Below are 24,971 nucleotides of genomic sequence, written 5' to 3' on the forward strand. Positions count from 1 at the left end.
GAGCTGAGATGGGGCAAAGTCGAGCAATGTTACAGAGGTGGAAATAGATATTCTTAGTGTTGGCACAAATATGAGATCGGAAGCTCATCTCAGGATCAAATGTGGCACTGAGGTTGTGTCAAAGCTGGCTTAAACTCACATTGTTGCCAGGGAGAGGGATGGAAATAAAAAATCAACAATCTGGTAGAATGTTGCTAGAACAAGTGTTACAAGGCTTTAATGGAGCAGGTAATACTATAGAAAAAATTGAAATCATTTTTTATTAATACATTCTACGTCATTAACAAGGCACCAACTAGGAAAACCAATGGCTATGAAAGACTTTAAAAGACTTAATTTAAAATCACCTTTTCTTTTTAACCAGTTAGAGATTTGCCAGGTTGAGGAGCCCATTCTTTTCCCACACTGCTAGCATTAAGCATACTATTAGCTGGCATTCTATCATCTGCAAATTCTTTTCTTAAAATCCCGATATTAAGCTGGGTGGGAGTGTGGCCTATAAGATCCGGAGAGGTAGCAAAACTATCATGATGGTGCCAGCATGAAAAACAGGCAACTTTTACCCCCTACTCACTTAAATTTTACTTCACTTTGAAAGTGGCATAAACCAAGCTTCAAAATATGCGTAAAGTGCATAAGATCATTCTCCACCACCACTATCAATACCCCATTTTGACTGGTGTTGGTGTCACCCGTGGCTCAGCTGGTAGTGCTCTTGCCTTTGAGTCAGAAAGTTGTGGCTTCAGGTCCATCTCCAGGGATTTGCACACAAAAACCTAGGCTGACAATCCAGTGACACATTGAGGTGGTGCTTAGTCGTTAGAGGTCTTTCAGGCAAGACATAAACTGAGGTCCTGTCTGCCTGCATCCTCTGGTAGACATAACAGACCCCACAACACCACTATTAAGAGCAGGGGAGTTATCCCCCATGTCCTGGCCAATATTTATCAGTCAATCAACATCACTAAAAGTAAATTATTTGGTCATTAACATGTTGCTGTTTGTGGAAGCTTGTTGTGTGCAAAATTGGATTGGCTGCCATTTCCTACATTACAACAGTGACCACACCTCAAAAGTACTTCATTGTCTATAAAATGCTTTAGGACATCCTGAAGTAATGAAAGGTACTAATAAATGCAAGTCTTTCTTTTTTTCTTTATTCCTGAACACAATATCTCACAAATTTCCATCAGAATTGACTTCACTGTCACAATAGGGAAAAGCTGCTTCCTTTTAGTCAAAGACTGAAGTATTAGATACTTAACCTGAGAAGGACCAATTTTTATCTATTTTTAACCTGAATGTACCAAACACATTCAAACTCAGCACAACATGTTTTCAAATGGTTCCTAATTTAGCTTTGTTATTGGGCCAAGCCACATGCAAATAGGCCCATAGATGGTATGTTTCCCTTTAAAAGTCAACAAACTTGTGTAGCTTACTTAGTCACTTGTTGCAGCCATGGAAATCATCACCAAATTCAATGCCCAAAGTGGGATTCTCACCTGCCAATTTTCTTTCCTTGCACTATTTTTCTCTATTGCCTTGTGTACCAATCAACGCCTGGTGTTCTGATCCAGAATGGTATCCCCATCCAAAATTCAATTGATATAAAGCTCATTAATCCCCATGCATTTCACACTTTGCATTCTTAGCCTACATATCATGTGCGCCAAATCTGAAACACATGGGGGTAAAGGGAAGGTAAATTCACTGATCTCAACTCTTCAATTAAGTGGTGTTGCAGCAACTTTAAAGCCAGTTCAGCAGGTAAGGGTACATGCATAAAATACAGGTGTAGATGGAATTTAACAAACTGCAAATCAATAGGAAAATTGGTGTTTGTGGGCACTAATTGATTCAGAAAGGATACATCATTTTTTACCTATGCCACTTAGCACCTGGCCAGATGCTATATCAGATGAGATAGCTCTATTAAGTGGTAGTGATTACTGGAAATAGCAACAGTAGGAGATGGGAACTCAGGCTAAGCACAGTAAAGTGAATTTTAAAACAGTTTATAATGCACATTTCTTCTAAAAACAAGAGCCTAGTTAAGCGCTGTTCCCTATTGTGTATTAATGAAAAAAATGATTGAGATTGAGATTATATTGCTGCAAAATCTAAAACCTCATCATGCAGAATTGGTCTTGAGGTGCCAGAGAAGCTTTGGGCATCTGTTTGTAAACAATGTACACTATTTGAACAAACTGGCTCTTAAATATTATAAGCTCATATTATGATGTTTGAACTAATACTTCAAAAACTGTTCAGAAATAATGCATAATTATACACCTAGTTGTGAAAGTATGAAAGTAAATATGTATTTAGTGATATCTCAGCTAACATGTCATTAGGATTTTTTCAAAACATTTCATGTAAAATACTATTCTGGCTTTCTCTTTATAAAAGAAACAATGTAAACCACCCTTTTCACACTAGCCCAAAGACCACTTTTCGAAAGCATCACATTTTGTTACTTTGTTTTTCCCATACCATGTACCATTTCCAAGTTATAAGGTGCCAAGTGACCTATTTCTAGGTTCCCTATTAACTGGCTGCTTGGAAATCCAAAACAGCAACCCAAGGTAGCCTGTATCCAATTTTTCTTCTTCCCTCCATGGGTAAATCCCTGGGCTCCTTTTGGCACTCCTTCCAATAGCATGGCTTTGATCAGTAATAGGCTTGGTGAAGAAAAATACAGATTCAAACCAAGATCTTATAACTCGTGGTGCACCCACTGGCCAACTATAAAAGACTTAAAAACAAGAAAAATCTAAAAGAGTTAACTTCAAACATAACTTCACAGAAGTTAGAATTTAGCACCGTCAAGACTTTTCAATAAACATAATGGTCCATTAAGAAAGTGGAATGTAAGCTGCTACAGTTTTCTTTAATTCCTGATTCAAATTAAATTGCTTACAGGTATACAGGGTCAGTGTTTGCCAGCTGGATGAGTTTTGTTTGTGTTGGTGTGACAGCTGCCAAGATATCTTGTTCTAAAGCCATTGGAAGCACAGCATAGCCACAGTAATCAATGTGTTCACCTGCAAAAGATATAAATGATTAAAGTTATTTTCATCCATGCATGCCTCTTAAGTGGATAAGTATATTTCAAATTTTATATACTTACTAAAGTAAATACTTAATAGGTCATATAAAGTATGATTTCAAACGAGTAATCAAAAAGATTTTGAAGTATGACATTTAGGTTGAACAGATTCCATTAATTACTGAATAATAATGAAAGGGAATATTTTCTCAGCTCAATCTTCTCTATTTCCTGACAATACTAAGTCATAATGGGGTATGAGGTTCCACATATGTATCAGCGTCCTCTGGCACCCTTTCCAGTCAGCAAGTGTTATTAGGCTATTAAAACATAGCCTAATTCTGTCTTCACAATCACACACATACAGTTTTCAGCAGCGGTCACTGAATACTGATTTGTACCTTCCTGGCAATGGGAGTGCTGAGCCAACTGCAGACCCATAATGCCACTTAGACTGAGATCCTCCAATACATATCAAAAGGGATCAAATCTGTGATCTCTGGGTATAGAACAGCAGTGCTTGTATTTGCTCACTAAATCATTGTTCGAGTAGTAAAGGGAATTCTACTTTAACAACTTTCACCCACAACATTCAGATTATAATTAAAGCATTCCACTTTGAATAACTAGTTTTCTAATTTAAAGTATATTTGATACATACATAGTCCCACGTGCCAGAGATAATGATGTTTAAATCATTCCATCTCAATTGCTGTTGCTGTTCAAAGTTGTTTGTGACCAGCTGATTCTCATATTTTCCAATAAATAGAATAGAATACAGATTTTATTTGTTCTTTAGAATTTGTATTGTACTATAGCCTTCATAACAATCGTAAACAGTTCAAAGTTTCTCTCTTAAAGAATCAACAGTATACCTACTTAATGTTAAATGTGTTTTACAATTTTGTTTAATTCAGTTTACAATGTTATCTCAATGGTAGCACTCTTGCCTCATAGTCATAGATTTAAAACCTCATTCCAAGACCTGGCCACTTAATGCAGGCTGAACTTCAAAGCAATACTGCGGGAGTGTTGTTCTGTCGGCGGTACTGTCATTCCAATGACAAGTTACAGTGAGGTCACATCTACCTGCTCAGGTTGGCATGAACAATCATATGGCACTTTTCAAAGATGTGCAAGAGAATTATCCTGGTAACCTGACCAATGCTTAACCCTCAATGAGCACCACTAAAATCATTTATTTTATCATTTTTCTTAGCCCTGTTTTAGGACAGTACTGGATGCAAACTGACTGTCATGTTTCCCCTATATTACAACAATGACCACACTTCAAATGTATTTAATTGGTTGCAAAATGCTTTGGGACAGCCTGAGATTGTTTAAGGAATTGTACAGATGCAAATTCTTCCTTATCACCTATAGCTATTTCATTATCCCTGTTCTTTAGTGTATTTACTATATTTAACAGCATATATCATATACAAGTTATAATTTTACTGAAAACACACTGGTCAGGAAAGCTACTGACATCAACCACTTACAATTCTCATTAACTTTTTTGTTTACTTTGGCTCCCTGGATCTTTCAAAATATTTCCTTTTAAACAGCATGTGCTGGGAATTGGTTTGGCGGAGTTACTAAGCCTGACAGCACTGGCACGAACAGTAAGTCCTGCCAATTCTATCTAATATCAGAGTAAGCAAGTAAATGGTCTTGCGCCATTTAGATTTGCACTGATGTCAAATGCAAAGTTTTGAAATATTTAGAGCTGTTTATATGCACTCCCACCTAAGAGTTATGGTTCTAAGGTCATATCCCATTTCAAGTTTGTTGCCTTACTTTTGTTGCACTTGTTAAAATTTGAAATAATTTGTTTTCATGAAAAACTTGGACACTGCCCTTTCACCTGGGTTCAAGCAGCATTTTCTTCTGTCCTGTCATCTCTTCTCAATTTGTAGAAATCTCATCACCAATAGTGGTTAATAACACCTTGTGCATACAGCTACATATGAAGGCATCCAACATGCATGATGGCTGTTACTCCACCATAAGATGACTGATGAAGGAAACTAAATTAAGTCACACAATCTGAAGTAAAAATACAAATGCAGTAAACACTCAGGGAGCCCAATGGCCTCAGTGGAGAAAGCAGCAGTTAATGTATTTTGTATGTGATCCTTCATGGGTGCTCAAAAAATGAACAGCTTCTAAACAGTAGCCAAACATGGGCAAGGGGGAGAAAAGAAACAAAAACACACATGAAAGTAGTGGCATGGACTGATTGACCATGTGATGTGATGTGAAGAGAATCAGGAGATGATTAAATGGCTAATATTAAAAATGAGGCAATAGGAAAAAGCAAGAGAGAGACCGGAAACAATGTAGATATCTCAAGCAGTGAGGGCATTAGTCAGATCTGAAGACAGGGTAAGCAGGGAAAACAGAACAGGATCCAGTGCTCTGAAGAGAAGCAGGCCAACACAATGGATGCAGATTCTTTCACCAATACAGTGTCCAGACAGAGGATGCTCACCTCCTGGACCAACTCATCTGCCCGAACACACCCATCCCAGAATACCTGTTCCTATCGCTTAGAAAATGAAGTTCAAACTATAGTTAAGGCCTGAAGAAATGAAAATAAATGTTAAAGCTTGAGGGTCGAACAGTGCCAGGGAGAAAGGTCCTCCTGCCTCCTGCTCAGCCATTTAATCATCTCCAGTCTTTTACTTTAAACATATTACAGGTCAGTCTTCCCATACACCCTCCAGCGTCTGTTTTTTTATCTTTTCTTCCCCATTCCCTTCAAGTTCTTATTTAAAAGCTGTTATTCCTTCAATTTCAATGGTCACAACCAAAATATTAACTTGTGTATTCTCTCCAGATTTTGTTTTTGAAATTGAGCAACGTCAAATTAATGATTACATCTCTTCTGATCATTGTTACTGCTTAACTGTTAAGCCAGTAATCCAATGGTGTCTACAGGATCACTGTGTAAGACCAGAAAAGGCAATTAATATTTGCCAAAAATGGAGGATGTTAACTAAAAAAAAAATGGGTTTCTGATAATTTTTGCTTGGTTAAAAAATGTCATAGTATAGTTTCTTCATGATTGTTTCTTGCTGTCTAATCTTCTCCCCTTATCCTTCCTCTCAGAAAGCAGCAACTGGGACCAAAGCTCTCCAGTATCTCCCCCAAAAATGATCCCAAACAATGGCTGCCATCAGACTTCAGTCATGGGAACAACATACAAGCAAGCCCAAATCTGTCATTACTCAACACCCACACACTCATTTCAAGAACATATGGGGAGCAGGAGCCCAAACTGATTTGCTCCTGTCTTCCTAGCACAAGGCCATGAGGAATGATTATGTCACTAGTGAGGACTCTGTGTAACTTGGAAGGGACCTTGAAGGTGATGCTGTTCCCACACATCTTCTCCTCTCATCCTTCTAAGCTGGTGGAGTTCGTGAGTTTAGGACTAAGCCTACACAAGTTGCTGCAGTGCATCTTGTAGATAGTACACACTGCAGCCAAATTATGCTGATAATGGAGGAGGTGGTGTTGAGCTTCCTAACTGTTGCAGGAGCACCTATCCAAGCAAGAGGCGAATATCCATCAGACTCCTGATCTGTGCCCTGTAACTGGTAGGAAGCCTGTGAGGGTGCAGGAAGTGATCCACTCACCACAGAATACCCAGCCTCTGACCTGCTCTCATGTCCACAGCATTTATGCATCTTGTCTGGTTTAGTTTCTGGCCAATGGTGATTGCCAGGATGTTGATGGTAGGGGACTATGCAATGATAATGCAATTGGGTGTCAAGGGAAGTGATTAGGTTCTCTTGTTGTAGATAGTCACTACCTGACATTTATGTAACGTGAACATTACTTGCCACTTATCAGCAGAAACTGGATGTTATCAAGATCTTGCTGCATACAGGCATGGGCTGCTTCAATTGAGTAATTCGAAAGGGAGCTGAACACGGTGCAATTATCACCAAACAGCCCCACTTCTGACCTTATGAACGAGAGGTCATTGAAGCAACCAGACAAGTGGGCTAAGTTCACTACCCTGAGGAATGACCATGGGGATGTCCAGGGGCTGAGATGATTGGCCTCCAACAACCACAGCCATCTTTCTTTGCCTACATATGACTCCAACCATTGGAGAATGTTCTGCCCGATCTGCACTGACTTCAGTTTTAGTCAGGCTGTTTTGTGCCACGCTCAATCAAATGGCACCTTGATGTCAAGGGCAGTCACTCTCAACTCACCTGGAATTCAGTTTGTGTTCATGTTTGGGCCAAGGCTGCAATGAGGTCCGGAGCCCACTACATCACTATTGTCAGGCAGACTGCAGAAAATTCCCACCAGAGTCTTGCATCCTTTACTGCTCTTTCGTTTTACGCACTGTTTCGACCACTCGTTCAGCCTTGCTCAAGTGCTTTCTTTCCAATGATTTAATTAGGTCATATATCATATTGGTACTCCTCCTTTCCTAAAGTCCCTGTCTTTCCTCAAGGAGATATAAACCTCTAATGGTAACCATATACCCCTTAATATGAAATTGTGCTACTAACCCATTTGTTTTATTTCTTCTGTTTCATACATTCATGTACAGAACATACTTGAGTAACTCCCCACTCTGTCCATATGCCCTGAAAGTGTACTTTTCATGGTTTGACCTATTACACTTTTAGTTGCTGATGCTCTGTACATTGCTTTGTAAGCAATTTAAAGTGTCTTGAGTTTTTATCGCTGTTTCAGTGTTAACAGGGATTTTAGTATTTCCTATAACTTTATCTGCTTCTGGAGCATTTATGTGACTTGTGCCTCCCTTTGTACTCTGAACTTTGCTCTTATCCTCTCAGTCTCTTGTCAATTATGTTATTAGGATCGAACAGTGTACAATACCCACTCACTGCCTAGGTTAATGCCAAGGCTTATCTGCAGCTAGCCACAGAGGCGTGTTTTGAAAGAATGATTGTAGCTCCCTCTGTCTTAAATATGTCTAATCATGCTGCTCATTGAATGCATGGGGATAACTGAGACAAGTGAAGAAGATGCATGTCACAATGTAGTCTATTTATTTTAATGTTCACAATCTCCATGTTATTTACAACATTATATACTGGTGTTAACGATAGCTTAGCTGTGTCAAAATTGTCCGTCAAATTTCATTAAAAGTCTGTACCGAGGGAAGTTACTGAAGTGTATTATTATAGAATACAGGAGTTGCAATGTACAGTTTTAATTTAAAACACATGGCAAAATTGGCTAAAGATAAATAAATACCAGATATTACAAAAATGCTTTTACAGAAAATTGTCCGCAGTACATTCTAAATTAATTAACATACCAATTAAATTGACTCGTCCAGGAGCTCGCGCATAAAATGCAGGTGGCGCACCATATTTAGATATAAATGCCTCTTTTAGTTTCATAAACCTGAAGAAACAAAATTAAATGTAGTGTAAATGATTTCTGCATTACACAGGAGACAGAATATCATCTACCTGAATTTTAGCAGGATTCTCTAGGCCCTCAAACTTTTTTTAAAATATTAATATCAAATGATAAGCACATAATGAAAAACAAAATCACGGTAAACTGGTGACATAGAACACAAAGCTTTTAATCAAAGGAATGCTCCACTTAGTCACCTCCTCCTTTAGCCCAACATTCAGCATGTGTAAACTCACACCCATTAAGAACTTCACAATAACAATAATAAAAACAGAAAATGCTGGAAAAACTCAAGCTTCATATGGGCTCAAAACGTTAACTCTGTTTCTCTCTCCACAGACGGTGTCAGGCCTGCTGAGTTTTTCCAGCATTTTCTGTTTTCATTTCAGATTTCCAGCATCTGCAGTACTTCGCTTTTATCTAAGAACTTAACAATGTTTTTCTGTTGCAAAGGTTGTTAGTTATTTTGGTTTCTACTGCTGTTACGCAGCATTTACGAGAACAGCTGTATCGGGTAGCTGAGAGTTATTTTGCACCTCTCCAGAAAGATGAATGTTCTAAATTGTGGTGAGAATCCTTGAAACAGCAAACCTTTGCACAATGTTGTGATAGGGGTATGAAAATCAGATGAAAAATGTCAATGGTAATTTCTAACTCAAATAGTGAGAATAGAATAGTGGTAAGATATCTACTAAATCCATAAGGAATCAGGAGAAACATATATTTCCCCAGAAAGTGGTAGGAATGCGAAACATATTACTACATGGAGTAGTTGAGGCAAATAACATAGATGAATTTAAGGAGAAGCTAGATAAGCACCTACAGGGGAAAGGAATAGAAGAATATGCAGGGTTAGATGAAGTAGGGTGGCAGGTGGTTCATGTGGAGCATAAACACCAGCAAAGGCCAGTTGGGCTGAGTGGCCTGTTTCTGTGCTGTCATTCTATAAATTTACATACAATAAAGTCAAATTGTTGTAAATAGGCAGAGCCCGAGATCAAAGACTAATAGCTGGGGATGTTTCTTTGTAGTTTGGCAGTTTCATTTAATTCTGAAAAGAAACCAGCAGTAAATTACCAGATTTCTCTTTATTTAGACATTTTTAATAAAAAGTGCCACACTTGAAATGCAACACACACATATCTCAAAACATTTATAATGTAACAGCAGACCTTGTGACTTTGCTGTTGCAAGGGGTTACGGGACATGGGGAGTGTACGCCACTGAAAGGGTCTGGAAAGCAATAGCACTCACCACTGACCTCAAAAAAAGCTGTCCACAAAACATCCACTCTCTCCACCATCAGCACACCCTGGCTGAAGTGTGTAGTTTTTACCAGATGCGCTGCAGCAATAAGAACATAAGAAATAGGAGCAGGAGTGGACCATATGGCACCTCAAGCTTCCTTCGCCATTCAACATGATCATGGCTGATCTTATGCCTCAACTCCACTTTCCCACCGAGTCCCCAAATCCCTTGATTCCCTGAGACACCAAAAAACTGTCCATCTCAGATTTAAACATACTCAACAATGGAGCATCCAAAACCATCCGCGTAGACAACTCCAAAGATTCACAACCCTCTGAATGAAGAATTTTCTCATTGTATTCTTCTACACTGCAGAAGAGTAGAGGCTCAATTTACTCAGCTTCTAATCATACGACAACCTTATCATCCCAGGAGTCAATCTAATAAAACTTTGCCATAACACCTCCAATGTAAGCATATCCTTCCTTAGAAGTGGAATCATACTCCAGGTGTGGTCTCACCAAAGAATTTTATAACTGTGGCAAGGTTTCCTTATTCATGTACTCCAACCTTCTTGCAATAAAGACCAACATGCCATTTGCCTTCCTAATTTCTAGCTGTACCTGCATGCTAACTTTGTGTTCCTTGTACGAGTACACCCCAAGTCCCTCTGAACATTAGTACTTAAGAGTTTCAGGCCTTTTAAAAAATATTCTGCTTTTCTGTTACCATCAAAGTGAATAATCTCATACTTCCAAACATTATACTTCATCTGCTACGTTGTTTCCCACTCACTTAACCTGTCTATATTTCTTTGCAGCCTCTTTGTGTCCTCCTCACAGCTTGTACTCTACCTAACTTTGTACCGTCAGCAAACGTAGATACCTTACAGGTACTCTAGGTCTCTGTCTAAGTCATTAATATAGTTTGTAAACAGCTGAGGCCCCAGCACTGATTTGTGCATTTTAACCTTTTGAGTGTCACCTTATCAAATGCCTTTTGGAAATCCAAGTATACTACAATGAGTGCTTCCCTTTTGTCTACTCGATTACTTACATCCTCAAAAAACTCTTAATTTTGTCAAATACAATTCCCCCTTTCGTAAAATAATGTTGCTTTTGCCTGATCATGCTATGATTTTCTAAGCGCACTGTTACTACTTCCTTATTACTGTAACAAATTCCGGCATTTTCCTGACAACTGATGTCAGGCTAAATGGCCTGTAGTTCTTTGTTTCTCTCTCACTCCTTTCATGAATATTGGTATTACATTTGCTAACTTCCAGTCTGCCACGGCTGTTCTAGAATCTAGGGAATTTTGGAAAACCATAACCAATACATCCGCTGTTTTTGAGGCTACCTCTGTTCGAACCTAGGATTTTGGCCATCAGGTCCTGGGGATTTGCTGGTTTTTAGTTTCACCAATACTTTTTCTCTGCTGATATTAACTGCCTTAAGTTCCTCACTCTTTTTATCCCCTTGGTTATCCTCCATTTCTCATTTTTTTTAATTTGTGTATTCTACTGTTAAGACAGGCACAAGATATTTTTGTTCAATGTCTCTGCCATTTCTTCATTTCCCATGATACTTTCTCATGTCTCTACCTCTAAGGGACCAATGGATATTTTAGCTACTGTCCTCCTTTTTATATACTTGTAAAAGCTCTTACAATCTGTTTTATAATCCTGACTAGTTTACTCTCATTCTGCTTTTTCCTTTATCAACTTTTGGTTGCCCTTTGCTGTTTCTAAAACACTCCCAATCCTCAGGCTTACTAATCTTTGCAATATTATAAGACTATTTTAGTCAATCCTTAACTTCTCAAGTAAGCCACAGATGGATCTTTCTTGCTGAGATGTTTGTTTTTTAATGGGAGTGCATTTTTGTTGGAACATTTTGAATTCTTATCTATCATACCTTTTATTTACCCAATAAACCGTAGACTGCTTTCCCCTCACACTTCTGTAATTGACTTTAAGACACTTGGTTGGAACTGGACTATGTAACTTTGAAACTTAATATGGAATTCAATTGTAATATGATCGCTTTTTCTTAAAGGATCTTTTACCATGAGATTACCAAAAAACCTGCCTCGTTGCACAATACTAGATCTAAAATAGGTTTATTTCTAGTTGATTTGATAATGTGTTATTCCAGGAAAATGTCACAAAAGCATTCTCCAAACTCATCTTCCAAACGACCTTTGTTAATTTGATTTGTCCAGTCTATATGAACACTAAAGTCTCCCATGGTTATTATATTGCCTTTGTTACAAACTCCATTTCTTCATGCTTTGTCCAATGGTACGACTACTGTTAGAGGTCCTATATACCATTCGCATCAGTGTTTTCTGATTCTTGTTATTCCTAAACTCCACCCAAAGTGATTCTATTTCCTGGTCTGAGCCAAGATTCTTTCTCACTACTGTCCTTATGTTATCCTCAGTGCTAACCCCCTCCTTTTCCATTGTGTCTTTTCAAAATGTTGTGCACCCTGGAAGATTTATTTCCTAACCTTGATCACCTTGTAATCATGTCTCTTTAATGATGATTAGGTCTAAACCATTTATCTCTCTTTGTGCTGCTGTTTCATCTATCTCATTAGAAATGCTTTGCCAAGGCTTCTATGACAGTACCTCCACCACCAAAATGATCAAAGACAGAAGATGCATGGGAACCGCACCACTTCCAAGTGACCTTACAAGGCTATATTCCATCCCAACTTGCATACTTTGCTGTTCCTTCCTTTCTGGGTCAAAACCCTGGAACTCCCTACCAAAAAGCACCATGCACTGCTGCAGTTCAAGATAACATCTAGAATGTCTGCACCGTAATGGCAAAAACCCTAGAAGCATTTCAGTAAATTCAGGTCCAAACATCCCAGACATAGGCCCCTGCTGATAAAAACATATTTTGCCTGGGCTGAATTCAAGCCTTGGACCAAGAGATGAAAGGATAGTGAACTATACCACCATTGTTCACCCCCACAGTGCATCTTAAATTACGTAGCAGTGAAAGTGGAATTTCTGTTATATTTATACTCTGTTGGTTTTTGTATTAAATGTATTGTTTTATTCAGTCCTGCCCAATTCATTTACTTAGATAATTTTGAACTTGGAGTATTGTCATCCATGAAACTGGCAAAAATTCTTATGCAATTTATTTAGTTTGACGAATCAAGCAACCCTGCAGTCCGGCTCAGTTCATTTCCTCCCTCGACATCATTGGCATTAACGCATGAAAATAAGTGTAACACAAAATGTGAGGCGAATGGTGTGTTATTCATAGATTGCATTCTTTCCCCTTTGGGCACGTACAATAACTAAGTGGGTTGAACAGCCACGAGAAGCGGCAATTCTGAAGCACATTCATGTTCAACGAGACATTTTTTTGAATTGAGCCTGACCATATACTTCCAAAATAAGTGGCCGTACTCCTTGGGCGAGCCAAATCCATGTACATTTGCCGATAAAGCCACTGCTGTCTACTGCTAACGTGAAGGCTTGTGCCGACTACCCTTGCTTTCCTTTAAGCGCCCATTCGTCCCGCACACATTTTCACTGCTCCATGAGCAAACTGTGAGCAGTGTAAGGAGGTTAGGTTTGTTAGGTTAGGTTTGTCCCGTGACAGCTCATGTGATTTTGGCATACAAGGAAAAACCTGAACAGTTGCCTTGAAGCGGCTGTTTGAGATTAGTTGGGGTACGCGGTCTGTCAAATAAACTTTTCGCGGCCGATCAGAACAATTCAGATTACCGTGACCGCCTAAAATATTTTTTTTTTCTGAATAGCTTTATAAACTTAGTGCTGTCGATTTTAAGAGCTCGTCTTCTCCATCGTCTCAGACTGTGGGCAGCATCTTGTGAAAGGTTTAATATATAGAGGGGGGACAGACAGTTCGACACTTTTATTATTCCAGATTAACGAAAGGGAAAAAACAGTGAAATCCACCTCGTGACTCCCGTTTTTTATTTAAAGCTATAATATTAATCAGTCCCATCGCGGAACCTCCGGATCTATTATAAAACCCCGGCCGTCTCTGTCAAACTAGGGCAAGGCCGCAAGTGCCGGCTACCTTTCGCTGTCTGCCACCTGTACCGACTCTCGGGAAGGGGTCGCCATTCCTCCTTCAGTACCCTCTCTCTCCCCCTCTCAGATCGACAGCTGAGGGACTCAGCACGGACTCCCGGCGCCGAGCGGCTGTTAACAGCTCCAGAAACTCCCGGTTCCGCCCATCGCGGATATCCTGCTAACCTCTGGGACACACGGGCTGAGGCGAAGGGACAATGATAGAGAAGAAAGGGGAAGGGGGGGGGAAGGATAAATTTGAAGCAAACGCCTGGCATTGCATAAAATGCAGCGGGCAGATTGTGTCCCCCTTCGCAGCATTTCCATCCCTTCCAAAACCCAATCTCCACCCCGGGTCACTCGGTTGCTAGGGGAACGGGTGTCTCACACAATCTCTTCCCCCCAAACTCGGTTGCTAGGGGATGAGTGTCTCACACAATCTCTTCCCCCCAAACTCGGTGCTGGGAGGCGGGTGTCTCACACAATCTCTTCCCCCCAAACTCGGTGCTGGGAGGCGGGTGTCTCACACAATCTCTTCCCCTCCCCCCCCCCGGTCACTCGGTTGCTGGGGGAATGGGTGTCTCACACAATCTCTTCTCCCGCCCCCCGGTTGCTTGGGGAGGGGGGGAACGGGTGTCTCACACAATCTCTCTCCCCCCCCCCCCCCCCCGTCACTCGGTTGCTGGGGGGGGGATGAGTGTCTCACACAATCTCTTTCCGCCCACCGTCACTCGGTTGCTGGGGGGGGGGGGGGGATGAGTGTCTCACACAATCTCTTCCCCTCCACCGTCACTCGGTTGCTAGGGCGCGTGTCCCCCCCAATAACTTCCCCGGCCGCTCAAATTGAAAGCCGCGCGGGATTGTGGGAGCCGCACACACACACAAACTCCTTCCAAGATGTCTGACATGGAGGATGACTTTATGTGCGATGATGAGGAAGACTATGACTTGGTATGGGCTTTAATGTCGCGTATTCCCCGAAGGGATTTGACCTTTCTTTGATTTACCGTTGCCCCCATGGTTGTATTTGCCGGTGTTTAGTGGTTTTTAGGTATGGTTTAGGCCACTCTTTCCCCCAGCCCCCTCCCACCCCCGGACATTGGCTGCTCTGAGTGACCGATCTCCAGCTCCCCGGTCATGGTAGTTAGCAGCGGGATTTCCTTACGGACAGGAACCCCGCTGGTTTTATAAGGATTCATAGTATATATATATTTTTTTAAGCTTCACAATGGGTTTTATTTTGGATGATAAATCCAGGATATGTGTTAACCTGACGAGGCGGGCCTAGTCCACTCGGTCAGGTGGAAACAGATTGGGGCCTGTTCTCCCTCTAGAAACACAACATTTACACATCCTCTTGTGTCTGTTTATACAAGTTCTAGTCAAGGTTTACCAAAAGCAACCGTTTCCCAATTATGTAGCCGTTAACACGAAAATGGAGAGTCTCTAAACATAACACTTCAGAATTTTCGTCTTAAAGCAATGCGATTACCTCTGAACACTTGATACGATTGCCCACATGATTAATGTCATATTTTACATGTTACTATTGATAATGTTGGAACTAAACTAGGTAGCTGCCCTTTTATATAGTGTTAAATATTTAGTTATTTATGTAATTTTTGTTTGTATGTGTATATGCTTTATGTTTTTTAGTGTGGATGTGGGACATTCTTTTGAAAATTAAATTAAGTGCACACTTAAAAAAATTACCCTGAACTATGAATGGACATAATTTGGCATAAATGAAGTGCTGTAAAGTTACAAAATTGATCTTAGGTTTTAGGAATTATGTGGGTTGGAAGGATTCAGTCCATCTATTCCTAATTTTCCTTTTTAAAAATAATCTAAACTATAGCCAGTACTATTTCCAGTGTTGTCACTAGGCTTTACGAAAATGTACTGAATTTAGTATTTTTCAAAATTGTTAGTTAACTTTCTTGAATTGCTTCCATCACTACGGCCACAATGACAGGTAATTAATAATATTGCATCCTAGTGTTACATTTTTCAACATGGTCTCCAAACACAATCCAATTTTGGAAGAACATAATCTGTAATCAGGTGAGTTTCGTGATTCAGGTAGAGAAATCTTAAGAGGTATGGGGAAGTGGTAATGTCGCAGGACTAGTAATCCAGAGGTTTGGGCTAATACTCTGAGGATGCGTGTTCAAATCCCATTTGAAATTTAAATTCAATTAATAAATCTGGAATATAAGACTCAGTAATAGTGATTGTGACAACTATCATCAATTGTTGTCAAAATTCATCTAGTTAACAAATGCCCTTTAGGGAATGAAACCTGCCATCCTTACCCAGTCCTACATGTGACTCCAGACCTGTCTCCTAACTGCCTTCTGAACTGGCCAAGTAAGCTGAGTTTGAGGACAATTGGGGATGAGCAACAATTGCTGGCCTTGTCAGTGACATCCAGTTCCCATGAAAGAGTAAAGATATAAGATGGAAATTTCATGCATTCACTATTAAGTTCTACTAAAATCTCAGTGACAAACCTCATTTCTGGTATCTATTTCTTAATTGTGTGGTATGTCCTGATCTACTTGTGAAACTAATCTGCGCATTTTTCTGAATGGTGTGAGGAATAATTTACTGAAACATCTTTGGAATATCATCTGGGATCATATTAAACAGCCAGTTGTTTTTAGAGTTAATCTATGGATAGAATAATAGAGCACAGAAGGAGACCTTTTGGCCCATCAAGTGTGTATTGCCTATTTCAAATAAGAATCCAGTTAACCTCACTCCCCGACTACTGACTGTTTTTAAATGGGCTTTCTTTTCAATCTGGATTGATTCTTCATTTTATGACATAAACCTTGGGGATCATAGCTGTCAATCATTGAGGAGAATTTAATAGACAGAGTGTGAGGAAGCTGAATTATCATTTATATTTTTCAGTGAAGATATAATCATTAATCCGGGATGATTCTGTTGTCTTGTTTTCTCAACTCCTACTGTCGTCAGTTCAATGTTTGTGAATGCTATTTTTAATTTCGTAGCAGGGTACTATTAATTATAGCACTAACCATCATATAGGACCATCAAAGTTTTTAATTAATGATTATTTCATGTTGGCTGTGACTCTTGTTTTCTATTGTCTGTTTATGGATTATTGTGTCAACTTTTAACCAACAGGAATATTCTGAAGACAGTAACTCAGAGCCAAATGTGGATTTGGAAAATCAGTACTACAATTCCAAAGCATTGAAGGAGGATGATCCTAAAGCAGCGCTGAGCAGCTTCCAGAAGGTTCTTTTACTTAGTCAAATACATATTGTAATAAATAAGAAGAGCATCTTTCGTTGATAGCTTTTTTGAAAATCACCTTTTGAAGGTGGTTTTTTTTATTATATACCTACTGAGGGAATCTAGTTCTTTTAGTCTAGAATCATAGTATGTTATAACACAGAAATTAGTTATTCGAGCCATCAAAGCTCTGCTTTTTTTTCTCTGTATGAGCCACCTGGTTTAATTCTAGTCACTTCTCTCTTCCCATTTAAGATCACAAAATCATAAGAAATATGAGTAGGCCATTTAGCCCATCAAGCCTGCTCCACCATTCAAGAAGATCATAGCTGATCTGATTATCGCCTCAACTTTCCTTTTTTGTCTGCCCCCACCCCTCTGTAACCCTTGACTCCCTTGCAGATTAAAACTTTGTCCAACTCAACCTTGAATATATCCAATGACCCAGACTCCACAGCTGTTTGGTTTAGAGAATTCTAAGGACCCTCTGATAGAAGAAATTCCTCCTTAAATCCATCTTAAAAGAGAGACCCCTTATTTTGAAACTGTGCCCGCTTGTTCTAGATTCCCCCATGAGGGGAAACACCCTCTCAACATCTACCCTGTCACACCCCCTCTGAATCTTATATGTTTCAATAAGATCATCTCAAACTTCTAAACTCCAATGAGTATATATCCTTTAATTTTTTTTCAGCAACTACCTGATTCCCTTCAAAGAATATATGGACTCTGCTTCAGCAACAGTTTATGACAAATAATTCCATTTTGTAGCCAGACTTTTGCCAATTTCCCTTTAATTCTTTTGTGATTATCTTGAATTTGTGTCCTCCGGTTAGCATTTCCCTGACCAGTGGGCGCAATCTATCGTTATAAACAAAAACAAAAAATGCTGGAAAAACTCAGCAGGTCTGGCAGCATCTGTGAAGAGAGAAATAGAGTTAACATTTCATGTCCGTATGACCCCCTTCAGAGTTGAAGTCTAGCTGAAGTCAAGAAGCTGAATCTAGCATTATTTAGCTTATCGCAACTCATCATAACTGTGAAACTCTCTATTTGGTCACTCTAACAATTTTTGCTCCAGTTAACAAAGTTCTAACCTCTCAACCCTGGTAACATCCTTATGAATTATAGCTGAATCTTTCTGGTTGAATTTATCCCCTTCATATAATGTGGTGCCTCCAGTACATAACTGTATGTAGCCCTTTTTTTAATCGCTTTATCTACTTGTCCTGGCAACGTTAACGATCCATGTATACAGCTTAAAACATTTGTTTCAAATAATTAAAACTGCATTTTATTACAAATAGCACAACAATCAAGTGCTTACCAATATACAAAGAAATTCCACAAATCACAAACCTGTCTCACTTAGCAGATGTTCGTTTGTCATTAGAGTGTAATCACTGTTGAACAGCAGAGTTGTCCAGGGTGCATCATTGTTGGCAAGACTGAGACATGGTATGATATAGTACCTTCACACTAAGAAGTGTTGTAGTGGTGCTAAGCAGTTATAGTGCAAAAGCAGTCAGAATCTGGACTTGGGGCCTGAGTTAAAATTGGAGTGAAGTGGAGGGAGCCCCTCACTACTTTGCTTCAATGTCAGTTTGGGCAATGATGCTTGATTTACATTACAAGAGTTCAGCATCAGTGCAGGGCCACGATTGATTCATGTCAAACCTAAACCTATAGTGTAATTGCACGCATTGTCCCACTGAAGGGAGATTGTAGATAAAGTAGCATGTTCAATGCTTTGTACAGGTAAACACTTAGTTCACCATGACTGCATGCCACAAATCTTGCACTTCAGTGCACAGACTGTTAAACATTTTGAACATGCAGCTCTGCGTTTTTGAGATGAAAACGGCTCAGATATGAATCACCTCTTTAAAATAATATGTTAAACCAGTGGTATTTTTCTAGTTCGAGTAAGTTTGAACTCTAGAATTGAGAACAAACAACTCCAGGAATAAATGGCTATCTTTGAAAAATGTATGAAATAGAAATATTTAGATTTTTTTCACAGGTATTGGAACTGGAAGGTGAAAAGGGAGAGTGGGGATTTAAAGCACTCAAACAAATGATTAAAATCAACTTTAAGTTGGTAAGAACACCCACATGTTACTTGGAACTTTAATGGAAACTCCTTGTAATCATACTAATTGTATATGCATTTAAAAACTAAATAATTTCTCTTTAAATATAACGGTGGTAAAATAATGATAGATGTAATCACTAAATTGCCTTTTTTTTACTATTATTACTCTCCAAGCTTCATATACTTTAGATGGCTTGTTTCCATGTGTGTATTTGACTGTTAAACTCTAAACGGTTGCATGTAATTTCTAAGTGTAAAGTAATATCTAATTAAAGCCACAAATAGAAGATAATTGAGGCTTGTCCCACAGGGTAACTATCCAGAAATGATGAACAGATATAAGCAGTTGCTAACATACATCCGGAGTGCAGTCACAAGGAATTATTCAGAAAAATCTATCAACTCCATCCTTGATTATATATCCACTTCTAAACAGGTATGCAATTAAAATTGACCCGCTGGAACTTTGTTATTGGTTACTGAAATTTAACTTGCCTTTTCATAATAGGTCATTAAGGTCATGGTCTGCCACAATTGTGGAGGGGGAAGAAATTTTGAAAAATCAACAGAATTTAAATATACTTATTAAATATAAATTTTCAATCCATTCTCCTTTCAAGCAACGAATGCAAGTGTAAACGTTCGCAAATGCTCTTACTATCTTTTTACATTGGGTCTGTAAGACTGGCAGTCACTTGGTATGTTTAGGTAATGAGAAATAGAGAATGGCCATAATGTGAAGTTATTTGAGACAGGAGAACAAGTTGTAGGATTCCCCATATATGCTTGATACAATCAGCATAAGCTACCAAATAAAGAAATTAGATCCAGAATTCAATAACTTGCAGTTAAAAGCACCTTTCATCTGGAAAAAAAATGTCTCAAGACACCTGAAAGTATGTTCAGATAAAGAGTAAAATGACCAAGTCAAAGAAGGCTATATTAGGAGGTGTTAGTCGAAGTTTTACAAACAAATGGATCTTAAAGGGAGCAAATTGGAGAGGTTAGGGCACAGATCATTGAAGGTATGGTAACCAATGTTTGACTGAAAGGAGTCAGTATCTCACAAGAGGCTAAATACGGAGGAAATGCAAAGTTCTCTAAGTGTTGTAGGGTTGGAGAAGGTTACAGACATGGAGGGGAGAAGACCATGAGAGATTTAAACATGAAGATGAGAATTTTAAATTGGATGCTTTGAGGGACTGGGAATCGATGTAGATCTGCAAGGTTAATTGTTGAGGGCCTTGGTTTGGACTAGGACTCAGGGAGCAAGGGTTTTGAATGTGCTGAAGATTATGAAGGATGGGAGACTAGCCAAGAAATCATTAAAATAGCCAACACTGGAGCTAAGATAAGCATGGAGTTTCAGCAGCAGGTGGGCTGGTGGAAGTGGAAGCAAGTAGTTTTTTGAGTGAAGGAGAAATTCCAGGATCACGGTTGTAAACACTAGTTTTGCCTGCAACTGGGGGGGGCGGATGGAATCTGTAGCAAGAGTATAGAATGTGAAGCGGTCACCCTGGACAGTGGTTTCTGTCTTTGTGGCATTTAGTTGGAGGAATTTGTGACTCATCCAATGCTGGATGTCGGACAAGCAGTCTGACTACTTTAAAGAGCTATCCATTTTAAAATGTTATCAGGCACTGCCGACTACAAAGATATAGAATAAACTTGTATAGTGCATTAATGAGATGAAATTTTACATAAAATTTTGGCCACTGCACCACCAAACAGGCACATGCATTACAAAAGCTGAGGGTTTTTTGTTACTTGGTCTAATTATTTATCGTGAAATCAGATACAATGAAATGGTTGGCTGGTTCATTCCCCATGGCAACACCTTGACCAATCCGAGTCAACCTGCCTGATTTGAATTTAAACAAAAGCTTGGCAGTTAACTGTTCCCTGATGCATTCTTCAAGGCAACGCCTTTACCAATCAGAGTTCACTTGCCAACCAATCAGCACCCTCTTCTCATCTAAATTGTTGTTCCCTTTAGAATTGGTATTCTTGTGTATCTGCCCTGATGGGTGCAAGACGAAAACCGTCAATAGCATGTCTCTTTCTTTAGCAATTAAACTTTTGGATGTAATTTACAGATTTAACCAAAAATTAGATTGTTTGAGTACAAGTAGATAGTTGAAGAGACTGCGTTTAGTTTCATAGCTAGAGTGGATTCAGGGACTTTTCTAGGATTTCAGGTTCTGATTGCCATCCAGTGATGCCTGCTGGAAAATGCCAATGTCTAGTCAGGGGACAGCTGTGCTGTTTTTCACTGTTGAATAGCCTGCCAGCATTTCCCTCATCAATTCTCAAGAAGAGCAGCTATTTGGGTGAAATCCTGGTGGACTGTTGGCACCTGGGGGAACTATATGCCAACATAAGTCACCGTCTCAAAACAAAGAATATAAATTCAATTTTCGCACGCTTTTAAAACAGAATGATAATTTAGATAAATGTATCTGATGTACTGATGCAGTACTGATGTAGTGTTCATGTATGTGCTACTTTTAGTATGCTTTCCATTTTGTGAACTTATGTGTCCAATTATTTTGGTTTAATCTGCTGCACTATGTTTGTGGTAAAGGTAAATGTGAGGATCTAGGATTATCAAGCAGTTCAGCTTGTCAGAAGAATGCCAATTTTTCTGTGATCTCTTACCTCTTTTAAAACTTGTTCTTCACTATGTTAAATATTCTAGTGCTTTATGAAACTTGTCCTTTTTCCTATAATACCTTTCACTTGGAAGTCTAATTTCAAAACTAAGTTCTTCGCAGAAGGTTATTTCAAGGATCTTGTCAGTGATCCTTTAGTTTGAGGTGCATTTCCAGATTTTGAATCATTTGTCACAGAAGGAACATAATACGTAGCAAGCAAACTTTATGCAAACGTCTTTCACAGTGCTTTGCAGTCAATCAAGAACTTTTGAATTGTGATCAGTGCTCTAATGTAGGGAAATGCAGGAGCCAAATTCTCGAAGCAAGCCCACAAACAGAAATCAAGTACAGATGTTGATATAGGAATAAATATTGACCAGGAGAACTCCTCTGCTGTTCTTCTAAGAGTGCCCTGGGATCTTATACATCCACCTGGAAGGACAGATGGGATCTCCTTTGAATATCTTACCTGGAAAACCCCACGTCCCATAAAACTGCACTGAATTTTCAACCTTGAATAACTGCTCAAGTCTGAGCGGGGCTTAAACCCACCTACCTTCGGACTCAGAAGTGAGAGTTCTACTGCTGAGTCTAAGCGAGTAGAATTCAGGTCTCTGAAGCTGCACTCCAGCTCCTGATCAGTCATTTTATTAAAGGTTTCTTGGTCTCCTTCTAGACATTTTGAAAGTAAACAGACAGAAAGTATGGAAGCAGTGATAGTTGCTGGATCAGTAAATAAATCAAATTATAGTATTTCTTAAGCATTGGATCAGTTGAGTTACATTGCAAAATTATGAAATATAATACAGCTCATACAAATAATCTGTAACAGTAAAAATAAAAATGTTAATGCTCTCTGCTAGTTCCTCACCCATTCTCATTTTCTGAAAATTAATTAATGTAATTCGAGTAATTTAACCATCAATTGAAGTCGACAGCATTTGGGTCCCAGATATCACTGGACACCTGTGTGGAGCTAGAGTGTCTGTCTTTTGAAAATTTACTCTTCATGGCGCCTCAAAAGAAATTGGAAAGATGAGTTTTTATTTGGCTAGTGGGAAAAGAAAATAATCGCTTATCCACAATGTTCCACAGCATGTCCTTTGTTGTATCTTCTCCTTCTGCACTCAGCTCTTTTCCTTCATATACATACTCAAGTTTAGCAGGCTGCAATAGTGTCGAAAAGGGAATGTTACTCTGGTTTTGTTTGCTCATTGTAGAGCTAGAATGAAGAGGTTGTAGCCTGTATTTATGTTTTATGTATTGTGTGACTGTTTGACATTTCTGGCCTTGAAAGCATAAATGCTTACTGCTATTCCATTCACTTCTGCACTCTTCTCCACCAAAAGCTCCAAGTGCCATAACTTGCTGGGATAAGAGTACTGACAATTTTTCTTCACAAGTCAGTAGCAATCATATGTTCTCTCTCCTAAACAAGAATAGGAGGGAGGGTGTAGAGAAAGGGAAGCATTCTAGGAGACTTGAATATACTTTTCCAATCTTATTATTTCTCTTTCAATTTTGTTTTGCCTACTTTTTATGCTTTATTTACTTTTCATTTTTATTTCTGAACTTGTGTTTTTTGTGATGTCCTCCTTTTCTGAACCTATTTTCTTTAACCTTTTCTCTTTTTGTCACGTTACTTTTTCTTCCCATTTTAACATCTTTCTGTCCTTTTCACATTTTTATTTCTATCTCCTCCTTCCCCTTCCCTTTTTTTTCTCCCTTACCTGCCCTCTCCGGAACCTGTTACATCTACCTTGGTCAAGCAGCAGAAGTCGATGAAGAGGCAGGGTAGCAGCGGGGGAATCGCAGAAACGGACCTGAAAGCTTGCTTTGGCGGGGAAGCTGAATCAAAGGTCAGAAAAAGATTTGCATAATGTCAGGAGACAAAGATATGGACCAGAATCTAACTTCAGTGCTTGCTGTTTGCTTTTTCTTGCTGATGGTGGAGGGGTTAAGTAAATCAGAGCTACTTTAATCTTCGATCAATCATTAGCTGGCCTCCTAGTATGTATAGGTGCAGACACCTGGGAATTGTGGAATAGCAAGTGAGTAAGCATGTTTGAACTTGTCACAGCTTCAAAATTATGTAAATCATTCATAATTCCCAAGATTTGTGTAGGCATTTAAGCCTCCTAGTGATTCAAGACCCTTGGACCCGTTGTGTTCTGCTGATAGAAATGATGGGGGGAAGGAAGTTCTCATACTTTCCTGCCATCAGAAAGGCAAGATTATTGTCTGATCGGCCTACACATAAATTAAACACAACAGTAAGTTCCATGGAATAGTGTGTAGTGTTTATTGATGAGAACAGATTAAATAAATTAAATGTACCAGCACTTGTTTTCTGCCTCTAGTGTAACCCATCAATTTCTCATGGTGCTATATGTCAGATAAACATTGGATCCTCACAAAATGTTTGTGGCCATATTCAGACATACTCATCTTCCTACTCCCCAAAAAAGCTATCATTTTTAAAAGCCCAAGTTAAGAAATTGTTTAAAAAGATTAAACAATTAAATTAATTTTAACACTTCCCATATGAGGAAATTCTTCTGATGTGCAGAATGAACTGCCCTTGAGCACAAGATTTTTTTTTTAAATTCAAGAATAACAGTGAATAGACCTGTCATTGAAGGATGTTAATTGGTGTAAAATTATATCTTGGGCAAGATGGTGATAGATTATATGGTTTTAAGAATGACAGAATCTGATCATAGCCACAATGAGAGCTAGCTGTAGCACCAGTGCACAAGATTGAATGGGTTTGATGAAGAAATGACTTTTTTCTGACTTTGCTCTTATACTTAACAATCAGTTTTACAGACCCAATGTAGACACAACGGGCTGAATGGCCCCATTCTGTGCTGTAATCATTCTGATTTGGTCCGTGCTTACAGCTACAAACACTGGCATTTCAGCTTGTGATCCAAATCTGATCGCTTCCACTTCTAATTTGGATCATGATCCAAGCTTAAAAAAACAATGAAACGTTCCAGTTGTTGGGAGGAATGCAACTCTATTTGAACATTTCTTTTTCAGATGGATTTGTTGCAAGAGTTTTATGAAACTACTCTTGAAGCTTTAAAAGATGCAAAGAATGATCGATTATGGTTTAAGACAAACACAAAGGTAATTTATAACTATAAGTCCTGTGTATTAC

At 39.0% G+C, this 24,971-nt stretch overlaps 2 protein-coding genes across 7 annotated transcripts in view; one reads left to right on the forward strand and one right to left on the reverse strand.

The window, feature by feature from the left end:
* galk2 (galactokinase 2) overlaps window positions 1-13,881 on the reverse strand; it is a 110,472-nt gene extending 96,591 nt beyond the window's left edge. For 3 of the 4 annotated variants that reach the window (XM_078530270.1, XM_078530273.1, XM_078530274.1), the window contains exons 1-3: window positions 13,797-13,881; window positions 8,370-8,458; window positions 2,924-3,047 (exon numbers count right to left, since the gene is read on the reverse strand). In XM_078530270.1, the coding sequence (XP_078386396.1) occupies window positions 2,924-3,047; window positions 8,370-8,458; window positions 13,797-13,843 (260 nt within the window). In that variant the 5' untranslated portion in view covers window positions 13,844-13,881. Of the gene's footprint in view, window positions 1-2,923; window positions 3,048-8,369; window positions 8,459-9,737; window positions 9,821-13,796 lie in introns of all 4 variants that reach the window. The other variant, XM_078530272.1, reaches the window with a different exon arrangement.
* A 733-nt stretch (window positions 13,882-14,614) lies between these two features.
* Window positions 14,615-24,971, forward strand: part of cops2 (COP9 signalosome subunit 2) — a 28,795-nt gene continuing 18,438 nt past the window's right edge. For 2 of the 3 annotated variants that reach the window (XM_078530275.1, XM_078530277.1), the window contains exons 1-6: window positions 14,615-14,740; window positions 16,946-17,059; window positions 19,080-19,157; window positions 19,462-19,587; window positions 23,578-23,664; window positions 24,851-24,940. In XM_078530275.1, the coding sequence (XP_078386401.1) occupies window positions 14,687-14,740; window positions 16,946-17,059; window positions 19,080-19,157; window positions 19,462-19,587; window positions 23,578-23,664; window positions 24,851-24,940 (549 nt within the window). In that variant the 5' untranslated portion in view covers window positions 14,615-14,686. The remainder of the gene's footprint in view (window positions 14,741-16,945; window positions 17,060-19,079; window positions 19,158-19,461; window positions 19,588-23,577; window positions 23,665-24,850; window positions 24,941-24,971) is intronic. The other variant, XM_078530276.1, reaches the window with a different exon arrangement.

Source organism: Cetorhinus maximus, chromosome 26 (genome assembly GCF_964194155.1).
Source record: "Cetorhinus maximus chromosome 26, sCetMax3.hap1.1, whole genome shotgun sequence".
In the NCBI taxonomy this organism is placed as follows: Eukaryota; Metazoa; Chordata; class Chondrichthyes; order Lamniformes; family Cetorhinidae; genus Cetorhinus; species Cetorhinus maximus.